We start from the raw sequence: 26,067 nt of genomic DNA, 5'->3' as shown, positions 1-26,067 counted from the left end.
TACAATTTGTACAAAACGAAATTCGCTTTAAAGAAAGGCTTTCTACAAAGAAAAACCTAATGAAGTGGTAAAAATCATGTCTGACGATTTACAAAACATTTGCGTTGGTACTTGGCAAAGAATCAAATACAGTTGGAAACGACGTAGACCATTAATGACACAGACTGTTAACAATTGTTTTTAATTAGTGTTTAAACATTATGACAAAAAATGTTTGTAAAAAATATATTAATAACACGGTTTTGGCGTGGTTATATACTAACCGTCACACCCCTAAACGTAAATATAGAGTTAAATACTCATTATTTGCTATGTAGATGGTCCAGACTTGAACATTTGATTTGACAGGGTTAAGTAATAGCACTAAGCCCTTTACCATTCAGTTCATTTAGACATTCACTAACCTAATCTAGAAACGTCATTACCTACATTCTAAATCCTGTGCAAATACTGGCAAGCTACTAGCATGAGTGAGAACATATGAGGCGAATCAAGTGCTAATTGCTCACACAATGCCAAAAATGGCAACACTTATAAAAATACCCCTGACTAAGTGCGTAATATTACCTGCTGTGCCACACAATTCCACACAGAGAGTCTGCTCAAAGGGCTTGTTGGCATACTGCGTGTCTCTGATCAGGAAAATATGGAGAGAGAATATGGAATATATTAAACTTACATGGACAAGAAAAGGGATAGAGTCACAACAACACAATGCATTAGATTTACTGCTTAAGAGTTTTCTATTTGTAGCAGGGTTTGATTGATCTGGGTTATTTTACTCCACATCACGTCTGAGCTATGTATATGCATAAAACAACAAATGACTGTAATTGGTAGAAGAACCTTAGGGCTATTTATATAAAAGTTTTACTGTGAGAGACTGAGTGTTTTGTTACGTAAAAACAGCGACTCTACAAGCCTCCTCTAGGCAATTTTAAAGATGGATGGAGTCCAATGGTGGTCTTAAACTTCAGTCCTGGAAGTGTTCCAGGACTCTAGAATAGATTAGATATGAATGGAACACATACCCATTGGATTTGGACGCCAGCGGCAGACAGAGGCAGGACCGTTTCTCTACAATCAGAACAACAGACAGTGTCATTGTTAGAGATCAGCACACACAGTAGAGTACCTGAACTGGCTCTCTGAAGATGCTTAATGGAAACGTGCTTAATGGTACATTATAGGTTCTTCAGATAAGCGTTTGGTTTCTGGGTTCTTTAAAGCACCAGTAAATAGATGGTTTTCTAAAGAACTACAGATCAAAAACATTCTTTGAGGAATTTAAAAGGATAAAGGAAAAACCATACCATATTTTTCTTTTCAAACGTTTCAAACCTATCAAGGTTTTTGGGGTGTAAAACTAACCTAGCTAACCTATTTATTATCTAATATATATATATATATATATATGTGTGTGTGTGTGTGTGTGTGGGGGGGGGGGGGGGTATTTCTTTATTTTTTTATATATTTTATATTATCTTATTTTATTATTTTTCTTGCATGTGACAACAAAGTATAAATTCCTGCATGCTACACCACACTGACAGTGTGGACAAAAGTTTTCTAAATATTAATATTTATGTATACTGTATTTGATCATTTTCTTTTCTCAGCCATTCAGTAATTTCTTTTTAAATTTCATTCTCAAGACAGATAAATATCAAAATCTAAATTGATATTTTATTACATTTTAATTCAGCAACTGAAAACATGTTCATTATGAATAATGATTTTTTTTTTTTTTAATCAACAAATTCAGAGGCAAAAAAGTCTTTTCATGTGAAGCTTTAGCTTAAGGAGTACGTGCAGCATTTTTCCCATGTATGTATTGAGGTGACTAATGTCTTACCGTCCCTGCTGGATGGGTAATGGCCTTCAGAAGCCTTGTGGGAGTTGGTCTTCTGGCTGCTATCAGAAGGAGGCTCAGTGGGAGGATGTTTGACCACGTTCTCCTCTTCCCTGGATTGCCCAGCAATAGGCTCCAACCGCCCACAGTTCTCACGGACTTTCTTAGCAAACCGGCTGGGGAAGGAGGCTAGCCGGCGAGAACGCCTGACTGAAAAGGAGCCTTCCTCTGGCTCTGGGCTTTTGGGGCGCTTTGTGGCCTTATGCGAGCTCTCACAGTCTGAGTCTTTAGCTTCAGCTTTGGGCTGACGTGCAGGGGAGGAAGAAACGTCAGCGCCGGGCCGAGTCGCAGCCCCTCTGCAGTGGATATAAGGGGGGCTGTGCATTCTGTAAGGCTTGCTTACGTCAAAGGAACTGACTGCCTCTAGCATCTCCTTGAGCAGGGAGTGGGCTTTGGTTTCCCTGTGGCGAGTGAAGGGCACCCTCGGCCTGGTCCCACTGCTGGTCTGGGGAGCCGGTCTCTGAGAGCTCTGAGGAAGGCCACGTGGGACCTGCGAGCTCTCAGGCTTGGTCTTTCGCGCCAAAGCCTCACGCTCTTTGCGATCCCAGCTGGCCTGTTTGCGTATCGGCAGGCAGTACGTGTGCATGTATTTGATGAGCTCCACTACTGAGTGGAGTTCCTTCTCTGAGGAGAACTGGGGCTTTGCTGGCTCAATGCACACCATGCTCTCACTCTCGCTGCTGGATGACTCCTCCTCTTCCTCCTCCGAGTCACTGTCCTCTTCATCCTCCTCTTCCTCTTCCTCTGTGTCCTCGGCCTCCCGTGCGGTGGTGAGGTGGCGGTGCAGTTCAGTGCAAAGACGACCGGTGGGCCTCACTGGTCGTGGCTTGCGCTCCTGTGTGCTTGATTTGTCCTTCTGTGGAGGGAGGAGGAGACATTTAATTTAACCTTTTGATATTAAATACAATATAATACAATAAATATAATAAAGCAATAAGCCTCAAGAGGCTGTCCATTACACGATTGTACTATGCTTGAGAGATTCTGTTTTTCAGTGCGTGATGCAGTTCTTCTGAACTTACTATTCATCAAAGAATCCTGGAAAAATGTATCACAGTTTCCACAAAAATATTAAGCAGCACAACACTGATAATAAGCTTTTTCTAAAGCAGCAAATCATCATATTAAAATGATTTCTGAAGGGTCATGTGACACTAAAGACTGGAGTAATGAAGCTGAAAATTCAGCTTTGCCATCACAGGTATAGATTACATTTTAAAATATATTAAAATAGAAAACAGTTTGTTTAAATTGTCATAATATTTCACAACATTACTGTTTTACTGTATTTTTAATCAAATATATGCATCCTTGGGGCACATAAAAACTTTAAAAAATCGTACTGACCCCAAACTTTTGAACGGCAGAGTATGAATGTATAAATTAAATATTTTACATTCATTATAATTGTGTACTATTTATATTTTTAATATTTTATTTTGTGTGCGTGTGTGGTTCAGGTATACCCTACATTATCCCCACATAGATGGCAATATCTGAAATCCATTCCTTGTGGGGACATTTTTTGGTCTCCAATGCTAAAAATGCTGAAAGTTTTCTGTAATGGTTAGGTTTAAGGGTAGTGTTGGGGGATAGAATATACAGTTTTTTGGCTCTCACACAAAATGATCAGCTAACATAATTTCACTAATCATATTATCAGCACATGGGAAAGTGTGAACAAGTACTAGTCAGGTGAAATCACTTTATCATTCTGACTGGATTATAAGAGCAGGCTGCTATAAAAGGAGGGAAGAAGTGTTTCCAATCATTGCGTTCTTGTTTAAGCAATGGTTACCTCCAAAGAATATTGCACCTGAAAGAACTATTTACCAGATCATCAAGAACTTCAAGGAGACAGCAGTGAAGAGCACTGCAGTGAAGAAGGCTTCAGGACATCCAAGAGTGTCCAGCAAGCACAAGGACTATCTCCTCCTCAGGATTCGGCTTATGAAATCGTGTCACCACCAGAGCATAGCTTGCTCAATATTGGCAGCAGAAGGGTGTGAGTGCATCTGCACGCACAGTGAGCAGAAAACTTTTGGACAATGGCCTAGTGTACAGAAGGGCAGCAAAGAAGTCATTTCTTTCCAAGAAAAACATCAAGGACAGACTTAAGTTCAGAAGAAAGTACAAGGATTGGACAGCAGATGACTGGTGCAAAGTTATTTTCTGATGAAGCCCCCATCCAACTGTTTGGGACATCTGTAAAAATCGATTGTCTGAAGAAGAAAAGGTGAACACTACCATAAGTTCTGTCGTGCCAACAGTGAAGCATCCTGAGACCATCCAAATGTGGGGCTGCTTTTCATCCAAGGTAGTGGCTCTCTCGTAATTCTGCCCAAAAACACTGCCGTGAATTAAGAATGGTATCAAAAAGTCCTGTACTTCTCCCAACGACCTAGGAGCAATTTGGTGAGGATCCAAGCATTTTCCAGCATGATGGAGCACCATGTCACAAGGCAATGAAGACAATGAAGTGGCATGGAGATTATTTCACTGAAATTTTGGATCTGTGGCCAGCCAACTCCCCAGATCTTAATCCCATTGAGGAGCTGAGGTCAATCCTCAAAAGGCGAGTGGAAAAGCAGAAGCCCACAAATTGTGATCAACTCCAAAGAATAATAAGGCAAGAATGGATCGCTACAAGACAGGATTTGGCTTGGAAGCAGTTATCCAGCAAGCCAGAGCGAATTGCAGAGGTTATGATGAAGGATGACACTGAATGTTTTAAAACTTTAAAACTTATGAAATGCTTATCATTGTCTATTATCAAATATTCTACTTTGCAAAACAGAGAATTTATATCACTGCTAATACTTTTGACCACAACACCAAATCGGCTTCAATCAGATTTTACAGAAATCCAATCAGATTTTAATTTGTTTTACACATTTACACAGTTTTGCTGTCATAAAATAAACAAACCACATGCGCCAAAACAGTTTTATCACTATAATGACAGAAGTAATAAATCGAAACACTTATAGTGATAGGCATTTGCTCATCTATGTGGAATGTCTTTAGTAACACCCTTACTAACTGACCAAACATGCGAGCTACGCAGTGCATCTGAAACCCCTAGAGGCTATTTCAGAGTGTATTTTGCTCTAAGGTTACTGTGACAAATGTGCCGAGGTTAGTTTCGAGATATTCTCTTGGTATCTGAGGAGCTACTGCCTGTTTCTTTTTAAGTAATCTCAAACTCAGTGAACATTGCCCTTTAGGCTGTGGCTTTGGCATGACAGATGGCTGCACTCAACTCTAATGCGACAGCGGCCTTAGCCATGGTGCAATGTGCCAAAGCGTAGGGAGTGAATGAGGAACCACAGGCTTCACAGGCTTTAGAACTTTGAAGCGCAAATCCTCAGTGTGGTATCTAAAGGCTGGCATAAGCTAATTAGGCATTAGCATTGCGGTGGGAATTCGCCGCAGCGTAAACAGGTAGTGAATGGTATGCACGCTTACACTGAGGTTGTTAACTCTATTTCCTATAATGTGAAGTATTCTGTTTGTTCCACATGTTTTGAGTTAATCCTGCAATCACAGTGGCTGGAACTTCCTCTCACCTTCAGCACGGGCCTCACGGGCTTGACGTGCTGGTTCCTGCTGCTATGGCGATGCACGCTGCCGTCTTTGTGCGACTCGAGGCCCGCAGGCACATTAGGGGGCGACAACAGGAGCTTTTTTAGCTGTGGAGGGAATGAGAGGTGAGGGATTAAAATTTGATGGCACACGATGCATTTAAAACACAGACAGTGCAAACAGAATCAATCTCTGATGTCTGCTTAGCAAAAAAGGTTTGCATTTTGTCTTTCAGTACTCAAACACGACACCAAAAGCTCCTGTATAACGTTTAAAGCAGTTCTGTGCTATAGCCACTGAAAGAACAAGACAGTTACTGGATATTCAAGAAAATCTGAAATGGAAGTCTGCCAGTCCTAAATGACCAGCGCAACCAGAGAAAGCAAAGTAAGAAGCAGCAGCACTGTGTTGTTTAGTCCCTTAAGCGATTGTTAATGTGCCAACTTGGCAGGTCTGTCCATGGCTCTCAGTGTCCATTGAGGAAACTGAAGGGGCGCTGAGGGTTTCAGCTACTGTGTACCAAACTGTTTTGGCATGCATCGGCCATCTATGCCATGAAAACATGTGCTCCACTGTCCCTGTTCCTGGTGCTTCAATGCACCCCTTGTTTCGCACACAGACTGGCCTCATTTAGGGGTTGAGGTGTAACTGTGACCATTGCCAGCAGAGGGGGCTCTCAGCTCTTGGGTAAGACACTAATACCCAGACTAAACTTTAAGACTCGAGGAGGAAGCTAAACTATACCGGAACAATTCCGTTGTTACTGAATCATCTTACATGAATCATCTTACATGGAAATCTATCTTTTTAGACTTGTAAATTTCAGGCATTTTTAATAAAGATTCTAGAATCAAAAGGTTGCAAAAAGACTAAATGACTGACAGGAACTTTTGTAAACTGTAAACTAAATTGTAACTAATGTTAACAAATTGAACTTTGGTAATATTAAAGTTTACATAAAAATATCTATAACAATACCTCTTGGTTTAATGATCATTTTGTTATATACACCACTGTTAAAAAGTTTGGGGTCGATTAATGGTACGGGGTACGAGAGAGAGAGAGAGAGAGAGAGAGAGAGAGAGAGAGAGAGAGAGAGAGAGAGAGAGAGAGAGAGAGACTTATATAAACACAAACTCTTATTTATTTTTTATTTTTAAATGAATAGATTTGACAGCACTACTCTCTCTCTCTCTCTCTCTCTCTCTCTCTCTCTCTCTCTCTCTCTATATATATATATATATATATATGCTAATATGCTGATTTTCTGTTCAAGAAACATTTCTTATTATGATCAAAGTTTACAAGAACAGCATATATTTGAAATAATGTTTTGTAACAATACAAAAGTTTGATCCAATTTAATGCACCCTTGCTAAATAAGTCTTGATTTCTTAAAACAAAATAAATTATATTGACCTCAAACTTTTAAGCAGCAGGTTGTATTAGGCTACTGGTATGTTTTGTCCTAGTGGCACCATAAAAGTACTAGTCTTATTCCCAGATAAATGCACATAATTTTCCTCAATTTAGGAATAATTTGTCCCTCCTTCAGACATCTCTTATATAATTTGGTCCTACACCCTGTAAGTTTATCCTTTTTTTGGTAACTCTGAAACAAGTCCAAAAAGAGGCAATAATTATCTCAGTAATCAGATGGTGCCCTTTCATGGAAACCAAACAATGTGGTCCTAGAACAATGTGAATTGTGAAAGGTATTGAGTGAAATGTAAGACGGTCATTACTGTAAGTACTACCAATCTCTATGGTAAAAAAATCCCAAAACACACATGACAAACTGAAAAAAAAGCTACATTACAATACAGGCCATGCCAACCAATTGTTCAGCATTACAGGAAAAAGCAGTGAAAAAAGGAGGGAAAAAGAGGGTAGAAAAGAAAAGCAGTCAAACGGGTAATAACTGGTTTCACAACCTACACATATTAAATAGCTGGGGTTTTTGAGCTGAGACGAACAGATAACAACACAGCATCTTATTTCAGGAAGTGGTGTCTTAAGAAAGAGATGAGCAAGAGAGAGTAGGGTCCTCTCACAAAAGGTTGGAAAATGGAGGAAAGAGCGCTGCTGTAGAAGTCCATTTTGTCTCCTGAAGGATTAAGAGATCTGGGAAGTAGACATAAGCATTCCCCTAAAAAAGTACCATGGTATTGCCATGTTTTTGGACACTATCATGATGGTAATGTCATGGGATTTGTTGAAGTACACTATATTTCAAAAGTTAACTGTTTTTGAAAGAACTCTCTTATGCTCACCAAGACTGTAATTTTTTATCAAAAATATTGCAAAAACAGTGATATTGTGAAATAAGAACCACTCATTACTTCATTACTCTAGTCTTCAGTGTCACATGATCCTACAGATATCATTCTAATATGCTGATTTGGAGCTCAAGAAACATTTCTTGTTATTATCAATGCATATATATATCATATGTTGCCAGGTATCCATGTTATTGCCACCTGATACCACCACAGTACTTTCTTATAAGGCTGAGAGGAAGATAAGAGTAGTGGGATGTGTGGGGAAAATGAAAGGCCAGAAAAAAAGTCAAAGCCATGTGTCCATGTTCCTCATCCCTGCCTGTGAAGAGGATTCTTTGTTAGATTGGTTGCTTAAAAAGAAACAAAAAGCCCAAAATGAGAAAAATTCAGACCTGTGTTGCCTATCATACCCATGCTGTGGGGTAGTCAGAGGCCCATCCAAATCCACCTTAAACAGGAAGGAAGGGTTCTTACTAGAGATGGTTCTTCCGTCTCTGGGCTCAGTGAGCCAGGGAGGGGCTCACTGTCCAAAGGGAGATCATCTTCCTCCTCCTCGCCCTCCTCAGGGTCGTCCCCTAGGGAAGGGAACACAGACAGACCCCCGACTCCGTCCTCAACAATGCCGTCCAGGCTGTCTGTGAGGGCAGCGAGCAGTGCCGCATTTTCTTCCTGAAATAACAAGAAAGAAATGAAGGCAAATGCTCTGCAACGCAAAGATCAGGAGAACCTACATGTACACAACTTCCATGTCTAGTAGACGTCTTTTTTTATACCTATGTATAAGACAGAAAAAGTGAAGAATGCCAGAGGTTATTCATAAAAGAGGGGAAATCAGGATTGGGACATGTTGCAGGCTAGACTCAAACCTGCAACTCTCACATGAGCATCATTGCTCAAAATATTATCACAATGTATATATGCACTAACCACTATGCTGTGGCTATGTGGCTAGCATATTTTAATCTTATAACATTGTCATTCAGTAAAATGTTTACTAAACTAGGCTTTAAAAGATTAATTCAGCCCAAAAAAAAAATTCAATTCTGTCATTTACTTACCCTTCATTTTCGAAACACAAATGAAGATATTTGAAATATACTCTAATCATTTTTTCCATTGATTGAAGTTCTACGGAAACAAAACTTTCACATATCAAAAATTACAAAAAGGCATTGTAAAGGTAAAAAGGCTTTTTTTCACATATAAACATTGATCAGCACACATACTGTACATATATAGCACATCAAATATTTTAAACAGAAGCTCAAACCTGCTTGCTTGACGCCTGAGAAGAAATTAAGTTTGTTCTTGTGTCAAGCAAGGCGGAACCTGATTTCACCAAGTGCAAATTGTTCCTGGATCAACATCTTTGTTGGTCTTGGAAGAACATTCTAATCAACCAATCAGATTTGACGGACAAGTTTACAGTTTAAGTCAATGTCAACAATCAGGGTTTGGTGCTTCTACATCAGAGTTACATATTCACATATAATTTCCCTCTGATTTTAAGGATAGGGTTAGGATTAGGGGTAGAATTATTGTTGGGATTAAATTTTCGGATAGGAATGTTGTTCCAGGATCAAAAAAATATATCAACTCGGCAAAATCAGGATGTGCAGGTTGAGCTTCCATTTACTATATGTGATTATGTATGTCCATAGATCAATGTTTATATGTGAATAAATAGAAATAATTAAATCTGTTCTCCATATAAAGCAACTGTGTCTCTTCTGAAGCCTTGGATTAAACCTCTCAACTCATATGGATTACTTGAACAATGTCTTTTTGAACTTTTTGAAGCATGAAAGTTTTGGTTGTGTGGACTTTCAATTGATAGACAATGAGAAAATATCAAAAATAGTCTTATCGGTTTGGAACAACATGAGGGTAAATGATTTTTGAAATTTCATTTTGGGGTGAATTAAAAGACTTTAATGTTTTCCCTATAATCTTTCCCAAATTGGGCCCTCAACCTTTCAAGTCCAAACTTGAAATTCTGAATCGTTTGTTGGGTAGTGAACACACAAACGCCATGAGACTGCAAAATCAAGTGCACCATTTGGGACAGGGGACTGCCATGATTATTGTCCATCTAACAACCAATCAGAGGGCAAAAATATATATTTTTTTAAACTAAGAACTAGATTTTTAATATCCCCTAACTTGTATGTGTAAGCAATAGTAATAGTACTGTTTTACCACTTATCAGAACAATCTATACGTGCACAATAAAGGAAGTACAGATGATGGTTCCCACCTCAAATAGCTCTGGGTCTCCAGCACTGTACTGTATGGATGCAGGGGAGTGATCTGAGTGCTCGTTGCACCAATGCAGCTCACTGAGGCAGTTCACTGAGTCAAAATCACTGGCGTCCAGCTGCGAGAGGTCAAAGTCAGGGAAGTCAGCATCAAGGCGGTCTGAGCAGACCTCCTCTTCCCCATACTGAGAATGAAAAAAAAGAAAAAAATGATAGGTCAAAAGGCCAACATCAGAAGACATCTGAAAAGAATGCACTCCGCTGTAAACGCTGGGAAATCAATAGACATGCCGTGACTGGAGATCCTGAGCTCGTAACAGTCATCTGAATTAGTACTAACCTTCAGCACAACTTTATTAAGGCTAATGAACTTAAGAGTTGAAAGAAGACGAAAAGCTGACCCTGGATTTAACAATGGTTGCACATCCTTGAATTAAAAACCACAGCTATGTTTTTTTTGGGGTTTGCTGTGAGAGGGAACTGCTAAGATACATGTTTTAAATGTGCATACGTTAGGAATAAGTCACAATTGTAGTCACCCAACACCACACTAGTGTTAGTTCGTTCTTTTAGTTTTGATTTTTAGAGTGGCTGCGCTTTATTTAACAAGCTGACTTTAGCTGTTAGACAGTTTTCACGGTAAAAACCTTCTCTCAGGAGTTGTGCTTTTAAAGCAGCGCTGCTATAGCCAGTGAGTGTTTCATGCTAAAAATAGTTTAGAAATCACTTTTCTCAAGACCCCTGCTTTCTGTTCCATGATGCTGTACTCCGTCAAACTGCTTTTGAACGTGCATCTGATTGGGGTCAGGTGAACCCAAACCAGTTTAATAATAGGGCTTCTTTAAAACAGATTAGTTGACTAACTGGTCAGGCAACTTACACGATAGTTGATTTTAAGCAGTTTTTATACATTCACAACATGTGTGAAGAGAGAGAAAATGTATGTGTGTGTGTGTGTGTGAGAGAGAGCGAGAAAGATACAAAAAAAAAAATGTGCGTGTGTGTCTGTGTCAATAAGTACTGTGAGAAGGGAAGTGGTCTAAACCCCAGGGGTACAGCAGAAAACCACACATGTCTTAATATCTCCATGTGAGCGATGGAGCTTTGCATTTTGCACTCAGATCATTTGGCTAGTTCCTGTCTGTTTGTAGAGAGGATACCTGGAGGACACCTGGTGTGATGCTGCCTCGGTTTACAGGAGGCCGTAGCATGAATATTCTACAGGGCCGCTGCGATGCATTTTTGATGACTGCTTGCACAATTTCTCCCCTCTCTGTTTCACAGAGCTGATGATTGCACTTATTCAGTTCCCTTTTATTTTCTTACACTAGGCCTGGTCAAGCGGGTGCCATTTATGTCTGTTCACCAAAATGCTGTTTTAAAATGCAGCAAATCATATGGAATCAAACAGCAAAGATTTTCTACAGAGAGTCTCTAAAGCACCTACTGTATTACCAGCTGCTGAGCTCTGATGAAATGAGGTCACATACTGTAGCCCATACCTCTGCACTGTTTTAGCCCAATCTTATTATATCTGCAGCATTTTAATCTGCTTCACACTAAGCTATTGTTGAAAAATTCTTCAGATGAAATCTGGTGTTGAAAACAATGAGAGAGAATGATACCAATACATTCACCTACTGTACCATTTATGTGTTTAAGTGATTTATAATGATATTGATTTTAATCTTTTTTATTTTAATAGCATTTTTATTCAATTGATTAGTCATTCATATATTTTAGACTACCGTTCCAAATTTTGGGGTTGGTAAAAGTTTTTAATGTTTTTGAAACATTATGCTCACCAAAGCCGCATTTATTTGATCAGAAATACAGTAAAAAAAAAAAAAGAGTAATATTGTGAAATATTATTACAATTTAAAATAACTGGTTTCTGTTTTAATACGTTATAAAATGTAATTTATTCCTGTGATGGTAAATCTAAATTTTCAGCATCATTACTCCAGTCTTCAGTGTCAGTGTATATTCTTATTATCAATGTTGAAAACTATATAATATAACTATAATAAATTTGTGGAAACCTCAACACATATTTTTTTCAGGATTCTCAGCATTTATTAGAAATATAAATCTTTTGTAACATCATAAATGTCTTTACCTTCACTTTAGATCAATTTAATGTGTCCTTGTTGAACAAAAGTATTAATTTCTTTAAAAAAAATCTGTCTGAGCGCAAACTTTTTGAACGGTAGTGTATAATAATAATAATAATAATAATAATAATAATAAGCCATTATAAGTTGTTTTGCTATCTGAATGGTCACAAATTTAGAAATTAGGTAATTAGAAAACTAGATTAGCAGAAAAGTTTGAATATCGTCAAGCCTATTATTTGTCTGTCTCTAATAATACAGTGAGATGTGGTTATAAAATGAATGCATGTTTACATCAATGTCAAAAGGAATCACAGCAGTAAGGCTTCTGCAAATACAAAAAAAAAAAAAAAACAGGAAATCCATTCCTACTTGCAGCATTTTAAAGGGACTACTTGAGATGCCCTGAAGGAGCACGTGCATGTGCACGAATGAAAGTGTAATGAAGGTGTTCACCCATCATCCAACATGCAAACACACACACTTAGCGCTCTCTTCGCATCCCCCTCACATGCCACTGACTCATCTCCGTCCTTTGAGACCCCCCTCCCCAGGAGCACAAGAGCTCCAGCTAATCAATCTTTTTTTCCCCAACCTTTTTATTCTCTCTTGCTCTCTTTTTCAGTGTTATGGAGAGTCTCAATATCAATCAATAAAAATCTCCTTGGGCTCTGAAGGTTTAAGGTCACAAGCGCGAGTGTGAATGCTGCAACTGTAGGGCTGGGCGGTATGATGGTATATAACACAAAACAGTAGAAGTGACTTTGCTATTCCAGATATACTGTCGGTTTATCCATTTGACCATCAATATATACATTTACATATCAATTTCAAGTATGCAAACAACATGTGTTACAGTGATATAAAATTACTCATATTGTGATATTTATACCATAAAAATCTGGGTCATATCACCCATCCCTATGCAAATGCAAACAGAAGAGCTCCATGACTGCTGATGTTCCAGAGAAGCAGCATATGTGACCTCTTATCGGATGCACACGCTCCATGAAAAAGAGCAGCACCTCTGTGCTGTTCACACGTGCTGGAATCGTCTGCATAACTCACACGCTGATAAAACCTCAGGTTCACCCCATTAACAGCATGATCATGCTATTATGAGGCGACAAAATGCAGTCACATTTCCATTGCACAAAAAAAGCCCTACCAGCTAGTGCTGGACTGATGCTATTAAATGAGCAAAAGTTAATGAGCGTAGCTGACCTACTCAAGGTAAAAGCGATAAGGACTAATCAGTGATCTGTGTAGTCAAGAATGACCTTTCTATTCACTCTCCTTTAAAAAAATATAACTGTTCCATGAATCTCATAACAAGAAAGGTCATTACACATTAAAATCAGGCAGAGAGGGGTGATTTACGTACGTACTGACGTATAAGAATATGCATAGCAAGCCCGAGTCCAAGGGCACACCAAGATAACTCAAAAACAAGCACGTAACAGCACATAGGTTTACATCATCCCCCTGCATGTTACGAAAACTCTAGCCATGTGGTGCAAGAAGAGTACTTGATCCTCAAAACACAACCATACAAGGTTGACCCACTGTTGACAGTGTACTGTCAGTCCCTGGGCATCTTTTCAAGGTATCTGGGGAATTTTATGAATACATTTAAGGATAATTAGAGGCAAAGTATGCAAAAAAAGAGAAAAGACACAAAGTGTGACCTTTACTTTGTTTGTCATTTCCTACTGCAGGGCGATCAAATGCAGCATCTAAGACAGAACAGGTTATCTGGGATTTCTGTTATGGATGTATAGATAGACCAATTGATTGGCTGATTGATCTGAGCGCAATTCAGTTACACTGCTATTGTAGTAAAGCTGCAGGTTACTCATTCAATCCTTGCATTTACGAGCTAATAGGCTCTTATCTGGGTGCCCTGTCCCTTCTGAGCCTACTCCTATCTAAGATGCGTTATATATAGCTGTTATCCTCAGTCTCATGACTGGCTCTTACACAAGCTGCTTGTGACAGGCCATGCTTTAAATGCTGCCCATGCCAAACGCAGATGGAACTAGTGGCTCTCTCCTAAGCCTCCCTCCCCAGAAACAAAGACACAGACATGCACACATGCAGCCCTTTGAGACACATCCTGCCTGGGCTGTTAAATGGATTCCCTCACGACTCAATCCATAAAAAACTTGGGTGTAGAAGCTAGCCAGCCTCAAACAGGAAGGATTTTGTAGCACTATTTCTCCAGAAGCAACGGGTTCCCGAAGTGCACAATACATCTTGTTGACCTGTACAGTTTGACCTTTGCTCACGTGATGGTAAATTAAATAAAGATGTTAAACCGCAACTCTCCTAAACCCCAAATTGGTGGCTAAACTGAAACAGGAGCGATTAAATTAGCTCTTTGCATATAGTCTTTAGAGGAGATTTCCGCCAAGGCCTTTACTGCAAACCCAAATTAACAGCGGACCGATAGAAGTAGGGCAGTTAAAGGAAGATCTGGGCCACTCGTGTACAGTTGAATGAGACCGATAAAAGACAGATTCATGACACCTCATTGGCCAAGTCTCAGGTTTGGCAGGAACCTTTCTTTTCTATCCCTCAAGGAATTAACTGTCTGCAGCGCACACAACCTTGCTATCCCAGCAGGCCACCTTTATCTTGTCTGTTCTGAAACCAACCTAACCCTTTAAATATAGTGCTTATTGAACCCATTCATCCTTCAGACCTTTGCTAACAATTCCCATGTAGTAAATTTCCTCACACTCTCTCAAGACTTCCAATAGTCTAAGTTTCGCAATCAACTGTTGAGACATTCAATTTCATTTCAATTTTTCAAAGAAATTCAATTTATGCCTCATTTTACCACAATTTCACCATGTTATCACCCTTAACCTTATTGAGTCAATGTATTAGATAATTCAGTATTAGACAATTCATGGCCGTTTAGATTCAACATCTTCTAAATTTCCCTTTTGACTCATCAGATATTCCACTTCTCATAACTGGCTTAGACATATTAACCGCCCACTTTTATTGGAGACATCTGCGGTAAGTCTGCATCAGCCCTCGCTGTATAGCCTTCATCTTGAGCTGTTATTCTCTAAAAAACATTTCAACATTAACTTTGACAAGTCTGAGGCTGTGTACTGGAAGTTTTCTGAGAGGCAACCTAACAGCCATTGAGCCCAATTTTAATCCTACTTAATTGTTTTCAGATTAGCCGTCAAACTCAGTCTATATCTTCTAGGCTGAGACAGGTATCAAGTGCAAACCAAGGACATTGCACTGGTCCGAGTGAGACGCTATTATGCAGAATGTCTGAGAGCTAGTGCCCTCGAACGCAACCCCACTTCAGCCAGGTAGGACAGTAATGAGATCTGATTAGAAAGCGGATTCTGTGCTTAGAGACAGGACTTTGATAGACTGCCAGTTGAGTTGTGACTTTGGATTCACATGGGAAATGGAAAATAGGCTTAAATCTTTTAAAGCTTCATGGCCAAGCCCAGTTTCAGCATTACTATAGATAAATGCATCTATGTTTCGTTTGAAATAACTCCCTCGTAAACGAATTATTCAAGCAATGGTTCATGGTAGTCAAGATGTATTGCACTGGATTAAGTTTATATCCTTTGATCCTTCTTTTTATTTACTTCATCTGAACTTATCACATATCTATATGTTCTTCCTGTCACATGTGATGTCTAAGGCATGACAGTCATTATTTCAGCCTGATTATTCTTAACTGACACCACTTGATAACCCATAGACACTAAAGGCATGTTTGTAAGTCCTTAACAAGATTAAGAGATGTAATAATCAAGTTAAGAGAGGCCAAACATCACAAGGGTTAATAAAAAAAAGAAAAAAAAAAGAAAGTGGGATTTTTGGCTGCAGTACAAAAAATACCTATTCTTTAAAAATATTTAATAAGACCACTCTGGCTCAGTTTATAAAGTTGGTCAAGATCAAGAAAAAGTTGTCCGTGAGGGCCTCAGGTGTTGTGTACTTTAGTTGAATGATAGGGCCACATTTATCATATATTGATAACATAACATTCATAACACTCTTAATATGATCCTCTGAGAAGAGGTATTCAAAAATTAGTCTCTTTTATTATTACCATATAATTACCAGTCACAATTATTAGTCTCTTTTAAAGACATTAAATATGGTAATGCTGCACCAGACCAATCATATGACTGAAAAATGGCACTACATTGCACAATGTGTGTGTGGGGAAATGGTGAAAACGAATGTATTTGCTTGTTGGTAAAGGGGCCATAAGTTCATAACTTATTGGCATTTTCTGCCTTGATATCAGCGCTGATGTCTAATTCATCCAAGCCCACTGTTCTAAAAATAGTTGTTTTGGTTAGAAGACGATCCTAATAGGACAGGCTGCTGCCAGCTTTCGTTCTTCCATTAACTCATCTCAGAGAGTGGGCGACCATGGGGAGGGGGTACAGGGATGCTTGTGCACTTAATAGAAAATCACAGCAACTGTTATTAATTTGCAGTTACTCTCATGCTCAGGAAATTTGCTATTCTTATCATGTCAGATCATCATTGTGTCTCAGTTTCTGTTCAGTGTCCAAGGAAGAATCTGTTCTCTAGTCCTGAAATCAAAAAATAGATTAGGGATTTGCAACTACATATTTATAAAAACAACTAGATGAGTAAATGCCAAGTTGAGTAAACGGTCTTAAGGAAGACCTGCATAATTTGGCTGGATTTGAGTTAATCTCACCTACAGTTCTTGTGTTTAAAAACAGCTAAACAACACAGAATTTATTCTTCTGCAGGGATCAAGAAAAAAAAAAGAACAAGATGCAACAATAACCAAAGACATAAATCCCTATTATACATGTTAACTAAAAAGACAGAGGACGAGAAGATACCTTAGGCCGAGATGCACAAAAAAATGCAGTAAAAAAAACAAAAAACACTTGTTTGTAGCTGTGGTGAAAAACTTGAAAGGCAAAAGTAAGTTTTATAGGTCTTGCTTATATCATACTTGAAAGCTATTTATAACATGCCATCAAAAAGACTCTGGTATTGATAATCTACTGCAACACATGCCTGAAAATCCACCTCTCTGCCTCAGTTCATGTAATAGAATTATATACATATAATAAGTATACTTTAATCTGTATATACGCACATCATATTCTTGTCTTAACTATGGCTGCTAATAGCGACATAATCTCCAGCTTAAATATTTGACATTCAGTCACTGTGAAACCAAAGCTCTCAAGGTCACCCACAGTTCAAAATGCATACCACAGCAAACATGAAAGCATACCCAGCACTGATGTAAATATAGGCACCAGCGCATGCATTAGAAGTCAATGCATGCCTGCAGTTAAAAAAAAAAAAACCCTGAGAAATCATCAGGAGATCCAAAAGGTAGTCAGCAATTCTCTCCACTGCTTCCAACCTGGATCCATTTCACTGACACAATGAGAGCACTAGTCTCAGGTTTCAGAGCCTTGTATAAGGTTGTTGACTGGTGTCACATTTCCCTGCACAATTGTGTAATGCAATGCAGACTTTGTCACAAGACTGAAGGTGAGCAACCCCTCATTATCTACAATGGGGGTCCGTCGTTCCTCAGACTGAGGTTTACCTGCAGTCACGACTGTGGGTGAGGGGGGCTGCAGGACAATACAAGCACTGTTTCCAGGCAGAAACCAGTCAGCAGTATCTGTAATTTAAACAGCCAGAGAGAAATATCAGACTCACCTTGACTACAAATTACCAGCTGAGTTTGATAAAGATGTGAAAGTAAAATAAGTAAAATGCTCTCATTGGATTACGGGTAGAGCTGCTCTCATTGTGTCTAATGCGTTCAATCTGTCCAGCTGACACAGACGGGATGAAGGGAATATGTTCAATTACACCTGAGAGAGAGAGTTAAAAGAAGGAAGACGCAGGGAGACTTAGATGCAAAATGAGTCTTTTCAGACTTGGGTGGCCACAGACAGATCATGATGCCTGAGGAAGATGGCATCAACCCAACTTGTTTCTAATTCACTGGGAGCAGTCAGTGTCTGAGCTCTTAGTCGATGTGCATGGCTGTAATTAAATCAAAATGCTTTTTTTGCTCACTCTGCTTGAGCATGAGGGCAGAAGACACTGTTCGGGATAAGGGGCCGTCTAGAGTGACCATTCCCTGCAAGCCGGGAACCTAAAGCTGCGATGTCCTTGGTATTGTTCTCCATGATGCATGTTTCATATTCCACTGTGTTCCCAGACAGGTTTGCTCCAGAAAACATCAACCCCATTTGGGAATCACAGTGGGAAAGCCTTATTGCACACACTACTGCAGCATTTCATGCAGTTCTGCAGTGACCGTACACAATATAGATAACGCATGTTGCATTGATAGGTGTTTTGCAGAGAGATTGGGATAATAGGATTACAAGTCCCTTGTTTCCATCTGTTGCGAAGGTCATGAGTCTGGGTCAAACAATAACAACTCATGACCACCACTAGGGGCCAGTCAAAACCTCTAAGTCCCCTGTAAACAGTCCCTCCACATAACCATGTGCCTTGACATGATTGAAAACACTTTATAGCAGTTATATATAGATGCCTGGTATCTATTTTAGAACATGCACATAAACCTGCATGCAGTGTCAAGGAGAGAACCATGGCTCATAGTAAGTGGCACTCAGCCGTAGGTCTTTGCCTCAGATTTAGAACCACCGATTCTTCATTCGACTGCACCAATAACTGAGTGTGCATCTCCAAGACTAAATATGGAAAAAAAATCCTCTGCTGTGGTCCAGTGGTTGCTCTCCAGCTGTCCCTAAGGAAAATGTTCCAATGCAGAGAAGTGAAAAAAGGCGAGAGAGTTAAACATTAGTTCCTGAATTCCACCAGGCTAAGCACAGCATGGTGGTTATTCAAAGGGGACAAAAGAACAAGGCTATTGGTGCTAAAAACACTGTCGTGCAGAATGTCATGGCTATAGCTATTAATCTTGATCTCCAGTTTCTCTCGCTACTGGCCAAGAAATCAAGGTAAAGAATATTCCCATTTCTATTTTAGGGGGTCACTCAGCAAGCACAGTGTTTGTTTTGAAATCCAAGAATAGACCGTAATGCAGAGATGACATTTGCTTCTTGCATTCAATGGTTGAAAGGACAGTGCTCAGACAACTGTTCAAGTCGCACACACAACTATGCGGTAGTGCCCTGATGTGAGTGGTTAGATAGAAAAGAGATACAAAATAAAAAACAGATCTAGTTAGAAGTAAAATGTATGACCTCTGACTCTCTGAGGCTATATATGATGGAAAAATAATGTTTTGGCTATTCAAGTAAAAAAGTCATGTTTTGAAGAGAATGTGAATGTACAGTACAAACATCTGCCTAAACAAGGTACCATTTTGCAATTCGTATTTTAAAGAACACCTAGACTTCAAATATGAAAGTGATGGAGGTTTGCAAAACAAGACGTAGACAAGGGGTAGCCAATCTTGCCCCTCGAGGGCTACCTTCCTGCAAACTTCAGTTCCAACTCTGCTCCAACACACATGCCTGTTATTTTCCAAGTAATTCTGAACAACTTGATTAGCTAATCTCTTCAGGATGGTATCCCACCAGCAGCAGGGTTGGCTACCCCTGCCGCATAAAGGCAAAATATACCTGCCGTGCCATCAACAAGTGACATTTGAGAAAAGATCATCCATAGAAAATCTGTCTGGCAACTGCATGTATGCTCTTACTTTTCTATCCAATGAGGACGTTTAGCTGGCTCAACCTTCTCCCCAAATACTCGCCGCTGACTTTCTGAGTCAGCACTGCTGCATGTGGTCTTCAGGCAAATATTGAGTGGTCCACAGGACATCTCTGCGCTGGCTTTCTGGGTGAGCTCTGAAGCGGGAAGATGACTCACCCTGAATTCCTAATGCTCAAACAGAAGGCAAAGCCATCTGCCAGCCCTCATCTTTAAGCCATTGCTTTAGCAGCAAGCAGAGTTTGTTATTGTGCGATGTTCTGACATGAATTGTAAGCTAAGTGTGTTGTCTCCTGGCCTTTATGTGCTGCTCGTCTCAGAATCTGAGCAAATATTAAATAGTGATGAAAAAACATAACAGAGCTTACCACTTGCCAACTAACCGATAATGATGCTCACATCATTGCAGGTGTTTAACTGGTGGAAAGGTTTAGCGGTGCTGCATTCGGACTTTATGCTTTATGGTTATTAATGGTAATTATGGTGGGGTGATTCTTCCACTTCAGTTTCCCTCTGTGATAATGTGAGGGAGCTTTCATGTCAAGGACATTACACCAGCATAACACATGTGCTATGCTCAACCCCCAAACAGAGGAGGGACTCAAGGTTGTGACAGATTGGCTGTAGCGCTTGGAATCATACCATAGAAATACCACTGGCTCCTTCCTTTTTTTAGATGCATTCTTACAAGGTGTATTGGCAATTTCACTATCCACACCCATTTGGTGGTCCAAGGTTAATCAGTTTCCCAAAAGCTTTCCAAACCCTATACTGTACTACACAGGATAACAGTTCTGACAGTTCTGGCCTGGAGAGGTTCAGGGGAGCAATTTCATCACTTTCATTGTTTTCTTTCCTGAAGACAAGAGTTATGGAAACATTTCTAAACAGGTATTGAATGTTTGTGATGGCTAAAATTAGCCTGAAAATATACTATGACATGTCCAACATCTTATGATGGAAACACCAGAGAAAAGCATTTTTTATTATTGTGTGTCCTGTATATGAAGTGTATCAATATTGTTTATTTTAATTCCTTGAAACAAATTTTTGGAAGAGCAGCTATGTGAGTAGCGCAAGGTCTGAGGCCCCCTCATGCATTTACACTATGTGCACTCAACCATGACTGTTCAAAGCCACACTAATTCCGAGTGAATAAATTGCTCCCTTTGACAAATTGTTATTAATTCCCCTTTTGGCAGCCCACCAAGACAAACCTTCCCAACACATTTCTAGGGACATTTGTGTAGCATTGTGCAGTTCATGTTATCTTCCTTGTTTCCAAATAGATCCTTTAGTGACCAGATTTGTTTCAAATCAGGAAACCCAAATCTTTTGGATATACATATCAACAACCCATTATGTTAATGATTATAATTTTAGAGTTCCTCAGTCTCTGATTCATGTGCTAAATGCTTTAGGTGTTTGTTAGTCTATCAAAAGATGCCAGGTCTCATTCTGAAGCCAGACTGCCGGTCTGCCACCTGCACTTTTTCCTCAGTGTGAGTGCGAGTACATCGGATTTGTACTCAATATCCCTTGACAACCCGCAGTGTTAGTCTCAGCATTCCTCCTGGATAAGGTCAGGTCTTATTGGTGCAAATATCAAGATCTCTAGCTTGGGATGACATGAGTAACAGATCTCTCCAAATCTGTTGGCACGGAAAGGAGAAAAATTCCAGTATTAGGGTAACAACAATACCTGACTTCAAGTGTAAAACCCCACCAACCACATCTTAAAGTCCACCTTTGGCAGTATCAGATTAATGTGATTTCCTCCTCTGGCAGTACACATTAATAACAAAGACTAGAAGAGCAGGCACTGAATGCAAGTTTTATTTCAAACAGCACAATCTACAATGTATTGTGCACCACTTGAGCCACATAATAAAAGCCTTTAATAGCTCCTAATGCTCAGCTGATCTCAGGCTGGGTTCTCAAATGGAAAACAAAGAGCTTTAAATCAGCACAGGCTAGTTTGTACTGTGTAATCCATGGCCTCACTTTCTCCCCCAGAATCCTCCATAGCTTTTGTTGTGCTGCTGTGATAAGAAACATGAAAACACACAGGGAACTTGTTCATCTTTGAGGATCTAACATCATTGAAGTCAGGGAGCAAGCACTCAAAGGCCACCAAATGTAAAAGGAAAAAAACCTTTAATTGGCTTTGACTGTGGTCTTTGAACTTCCTTGGTAGCTTTTCAGTTTGGACGGCTTTGCCATGTTGTAGTATGATGATGTACTGACTATGAGATTTGCTCATCGTGCCAAAATGCTCTGACCCATTCATTGTCTCTTAGTAATTCAATAAGGTTTGGTGTGTTTAGCTACTGATGCCTAAACTTGTTGCTGAGAGACTGAAGTGGGACAAGGCCAAGCATGGTAACAGATTTACAAACAAATCCACAATGGTTCTTGGAGGTGATTAATATCAACCCATTCAGTCCTTCAACATTCAATTCACAACAGACATCGTAATTGGCTTTTACATATGAAAAAAGTCTACCTATTCCAAAAGTGCAAGGCCTGTTACATGAAAAATAAAGGTTATGTCACACAGGTTATAAAACAAACTAAAAATACCTAGCTGTCACAGAGCAGTGATCGCACTTCACATCATTTGAGTGCTGTTGAGTACACGCTACTAAGTGAAACAGTAGCTGTGTCCCAATTCAGGGGCTGCATCTTCCGAAGGCCGCATTTGAAGGCCGATTGCGTCACAGCGGCGTGACGAAGGCTGTCCCAAGTGGAAGGATCCTTCTAATGTGGCCTACCGTAAGCGTTGCCAAGTCTGAGGTTTTCCCGCAGAATTGGGCTACTTTTAAGTTGTTGCCGCGGGTAAAAAAAAATCCGCGGGTTGATTTCCATCCCCGTAAGTGCGATATAAGGCCGCAAAGGATAGAACGAGGAACAGCAGCAGCCAAGAGAACTGAGACCAAGAGGAGCTGATCGAGATATTTAGGGAGGACATGAAGTTTCAGAGAGACAGAGCAGAGGGAGAATGGACAGATTGTTTTCTTTTCTTGACAGATTGGTAGAGAAATAAACTTTTGGTTATGTGAATTAAAATGTGTAAATTAAACAATCGTATACAGAATTGTTTTTGTAAGTTATAATTTGTAAATGAAACAAAAAATAATTTCCGTGCATTGTTTATTTTTGTAATGCAAGTTATAACTTGTAAATGTAATAAAGAAATTATTCTGTACATTTATTTTTGTCATGTCAATTAATTTGTACATTTGATACAAAATAAATTGTTCTAATGAATTCTGGGGTAGGCAAGGCTGCGAAGGATCCTTCTGATGTATCCTGCATTCACGGGAAAAGAAGGACGCATTTGCGTGCCGCATTTTAAAGGAGACTTCGAAGGACCTTCGAATTGCCTTCTTCGTGCCACGGTGACGCAATCGGCTATACTTTCCCCTTTAAATGAGTCTCGGTGCGACCTCTAAAGGCCATGTCGGCCGCGCACTTCGAGGGAAGCGGCCTTCAAAGGATGCAGCCCCTGAATTGGGACAGCTACTTTTCGGCTGCAATTTCTCTGCAGCTTTTCTGTCACAGATGGAGGAAGTGACTACAGGGGTACAAGTGCTTCAACTGCCATCTGACCAACTGATTTGTAGAATGACTGATTAATTTCTTTAGTGATCAGTTCCTGCCTTTGCATCTTACCAGGCCCCTCGATTCAGCTGCTTTGGTGTCACTGTGAGAGAATAAAAAAGGCTAAAGGCGCTTGTGTCCTTAGCCGCCCCACGTACAGTTCACGTGACTGAAGTGAGAGCTGCGTGAGGTAGAAGTACAAGGGAGTGAGGGGCAGAGGGAATTGCAAAAAGAGCAAATGTTAAAAGGAAACAGAAATCAAAGCATCAGCAAACAACGAAGCAAGTAGGCCAAAGCAAAAGCTGGATGCTTTCAATAGACAATTTTTTCCCCCACTTCTCAGCCTTTCACTATATCCCGGCACCATTACAAGGTGCATCACGTTTGTTCTTTCACAGCTCACTGCTCTTGCTCTCTCGCTTTTCCTTATTTCTCCAATCCTATTCACTCTTCTGCACCACAGCAGCTGTCTGTGAGCTGCTATCTGCGGCACTTGTGTCTAACAGACAGCTGTCGCCTGAGGTGACTCCAGATTTCCTTTTGGGCACCTAGCCCAAAGTGGGACATCACCTACCGAAATTCTGCTGATGCTTGCAAAGCAACGAGGGCAAACCCAGTGCAAGGACGCTATGTGCTCCGTCATGCGGCAGCCAGATCTGCATTACCTGTACTTCTACAGTCTGGCAAGAGGCCTTGAGAAAGTATTCCTCTTCTCCAAAGACCTATTGCACTTGTACAGCCAGATTCCTTTTATGAGTATCTCACAAACACGTCATCTCCTCTTCCACTCTTCCAGTTTCTCTGGATATAAGCCAAAACAAATCCCTTGTTGATGCCATTCTTTAATCTCGTCCTCAACCATGATTATCAATTACTCCATTGGAAGTCACTTAATGAATATTAACACATTGTTACAACCGAAAAATTATGTTAATTGGACAGTGAAATGGATGGAGAGTGCATGGATAGCCCTTAACAGAAGAAAACAGAACTTAAGGCCAGAATATGCATTAGACCAGCTGGTAATGCACCAAATGACTCTGTAATTACCGTAACCATAAATGACTGAAATGTAGAAATATGAACTGCATAAAACATTAAGCTATGATCAAATTACTCAAGATATCCTCTGTGTTGGTTTGAACACCCATCACATTTGTAATGCTGAATGGTCATTTCATTACAGACGCATTTAATTAAACAAAGTGCGCTTCCAGACATCTGAGGCCTGCTGCTATCCCCTTGCAGCCATACAACCCCTTCCCTTAAAAAGCCACTGGTGATTTTCATTACTTCATCATTTCCCAAGCTGTAATTCCCTCAGTTAAGTGATGGCCCTGTCAACAGTCATCTAAGGAGGTTCACATCCTTTAATAAAAATGCAAAAATCAGCACTGTTTGCACAGAGTATTCATTTGCTTTCACTTTCTAACCCTTGTTCATGTTATCTTAGGGACCTTTGGCCACTATCGTATCCATATCTTCAAAGTCTGAAGCAATAATTCTGAAGTCAGCAGTTTTTTTCTAACAATACAAGGATGGCTTTGAGGCTTATGATGCAGATAACACAGACTGTAACAAAAGACACAAAAGTAGGGATAGGAACCGGTTCAGATTTCTTCACGGTTCCATTAACTATTCTTTTAGTACATCAAATATTTGGCAATATCATTTAAAAGTTAAAGTCAAAAAACAGTGTTAAATACTTTGTGTGCAATAAATCCAGCGGCTGCCATGTTCAATGAATGCCACAAAGTCATAAAAGATGCTGTTTTTTTTCCTCCTGAGCGCATGCTATTTATGCCTGTCAAGGTCTAGTCCGCTGACACGCAACAGAAGCTATGACTTTGCCCACACTCACACCACCTGTCCACAATGAATCCTGTCACTCACACACTATGGCAGACTCATAGTTAATCCTTCACAACCAGTAACTGCCATTTTAGAAGATCCTAGCATGTTTTAAACCGGTATTTTTTTTTTTTTATCTGGAGCTGTAATTACTGACCACAATTCATATATGATATAAAGACACATTGTTATGGGAACTTCTCATAGTTTTCTATAAACAACATTGTTGAATCTTTTCACTACTTTACTTTGTTTAAATGCTAGCTGGGCGCAAACATGAATCACAATGTGCTGTTGTGTCATTTGAGCTTGAAACTGCACACAGTTTAAATTGAAAGTGTGCTCAAATGACAAGCCCTCAAACACAAGCCCCCCATCTACTTGCCGACGTCTAGCTGGGCTTCTGCCAGCACAATCACCAGAGATGTCCTTGGGAGCCAAACACAACTTGAGGAATGAATCTGTGACACATCTTCAACGAGCCGCTAAGTCATTACTCACCTCTGCTAGTACTGCACTCATCATCTCAACCTGGTAAATCACCACCTGCCCACAATACAGCCCTACGCCTGCTCGCCCTAAGACCCTCAATGGTCAGGGGTTTTGTGGTCAACTTGTAAACAAATTCACACATAATTTACACACTTGCGACTTGAGTTACAACCCTAAGATCCCAGGCCCAGCCACAATGATTCCTGGCCACAGCTTGCAGTGTCTGTATCTAAGTGATAACGGATGAA

General features: G+C 39.9%; 1 protein-coding gene across 2 annotated transcripts in view; it reads right to left on the bottom strand.

Annotated features, from left to right (window-relative positions):
- The window catches only part of ppargc1b (peroxisome proliferator-activated receptor gamma, coactivator 1 beta), a 50,113-nt gene that overhangs the window by 6,699 nt on the left and 17,347 nt on the right, over positions 1-26,067 (bottom strand). The window contains exons 2-7 of one of the 2 annotated variants that reach the window (XM_079891741.1): positions 10,037-10,222; positions 8,254-8,448; positions 5,482-5,604; positions 1,856-2,768; positions 1,032-1,077; positions 568-632 (exon numbers count right to left, since the gene is read on the bottom strand). In XM_079891741.1, coding sequence (XP_079747867.1) covers positions 568-632; positions 1,032-1,077; positions 1,856-2,768; positions 5,482-5,604; positions 8,254-8,448; positions 10,037-10,222 — 1,528 coding nt within the window. The remainder of the gene's footprint in view (positions 1-567; positions 633-1,031; positions 1,078-1,855; positions 2,769-5,481; positions 5,605-8,253; positions 8,449-10,036; positions 10,223-26,067) is intronic. The other variant, XM_079891742.1, reaches the window with a different exon arrangement.

This window comes from Squalius cephalus (assembly GCF_949319135.1).
Source record: "Squalius cephalus genome assembly, chromosome: 14".
Taxonomy (NCBI): Eukaryota; Metazoa; Chordata; class Actinopteri; order Cypriniformes; family Leuciscidae; genus Squalius; species Squalius cephalus.
The sequence above is the reverse complement of the archived record's forward strand: the minus strand, read 5'-3'. Positions and strand labels throughout refer to the sequence as shown.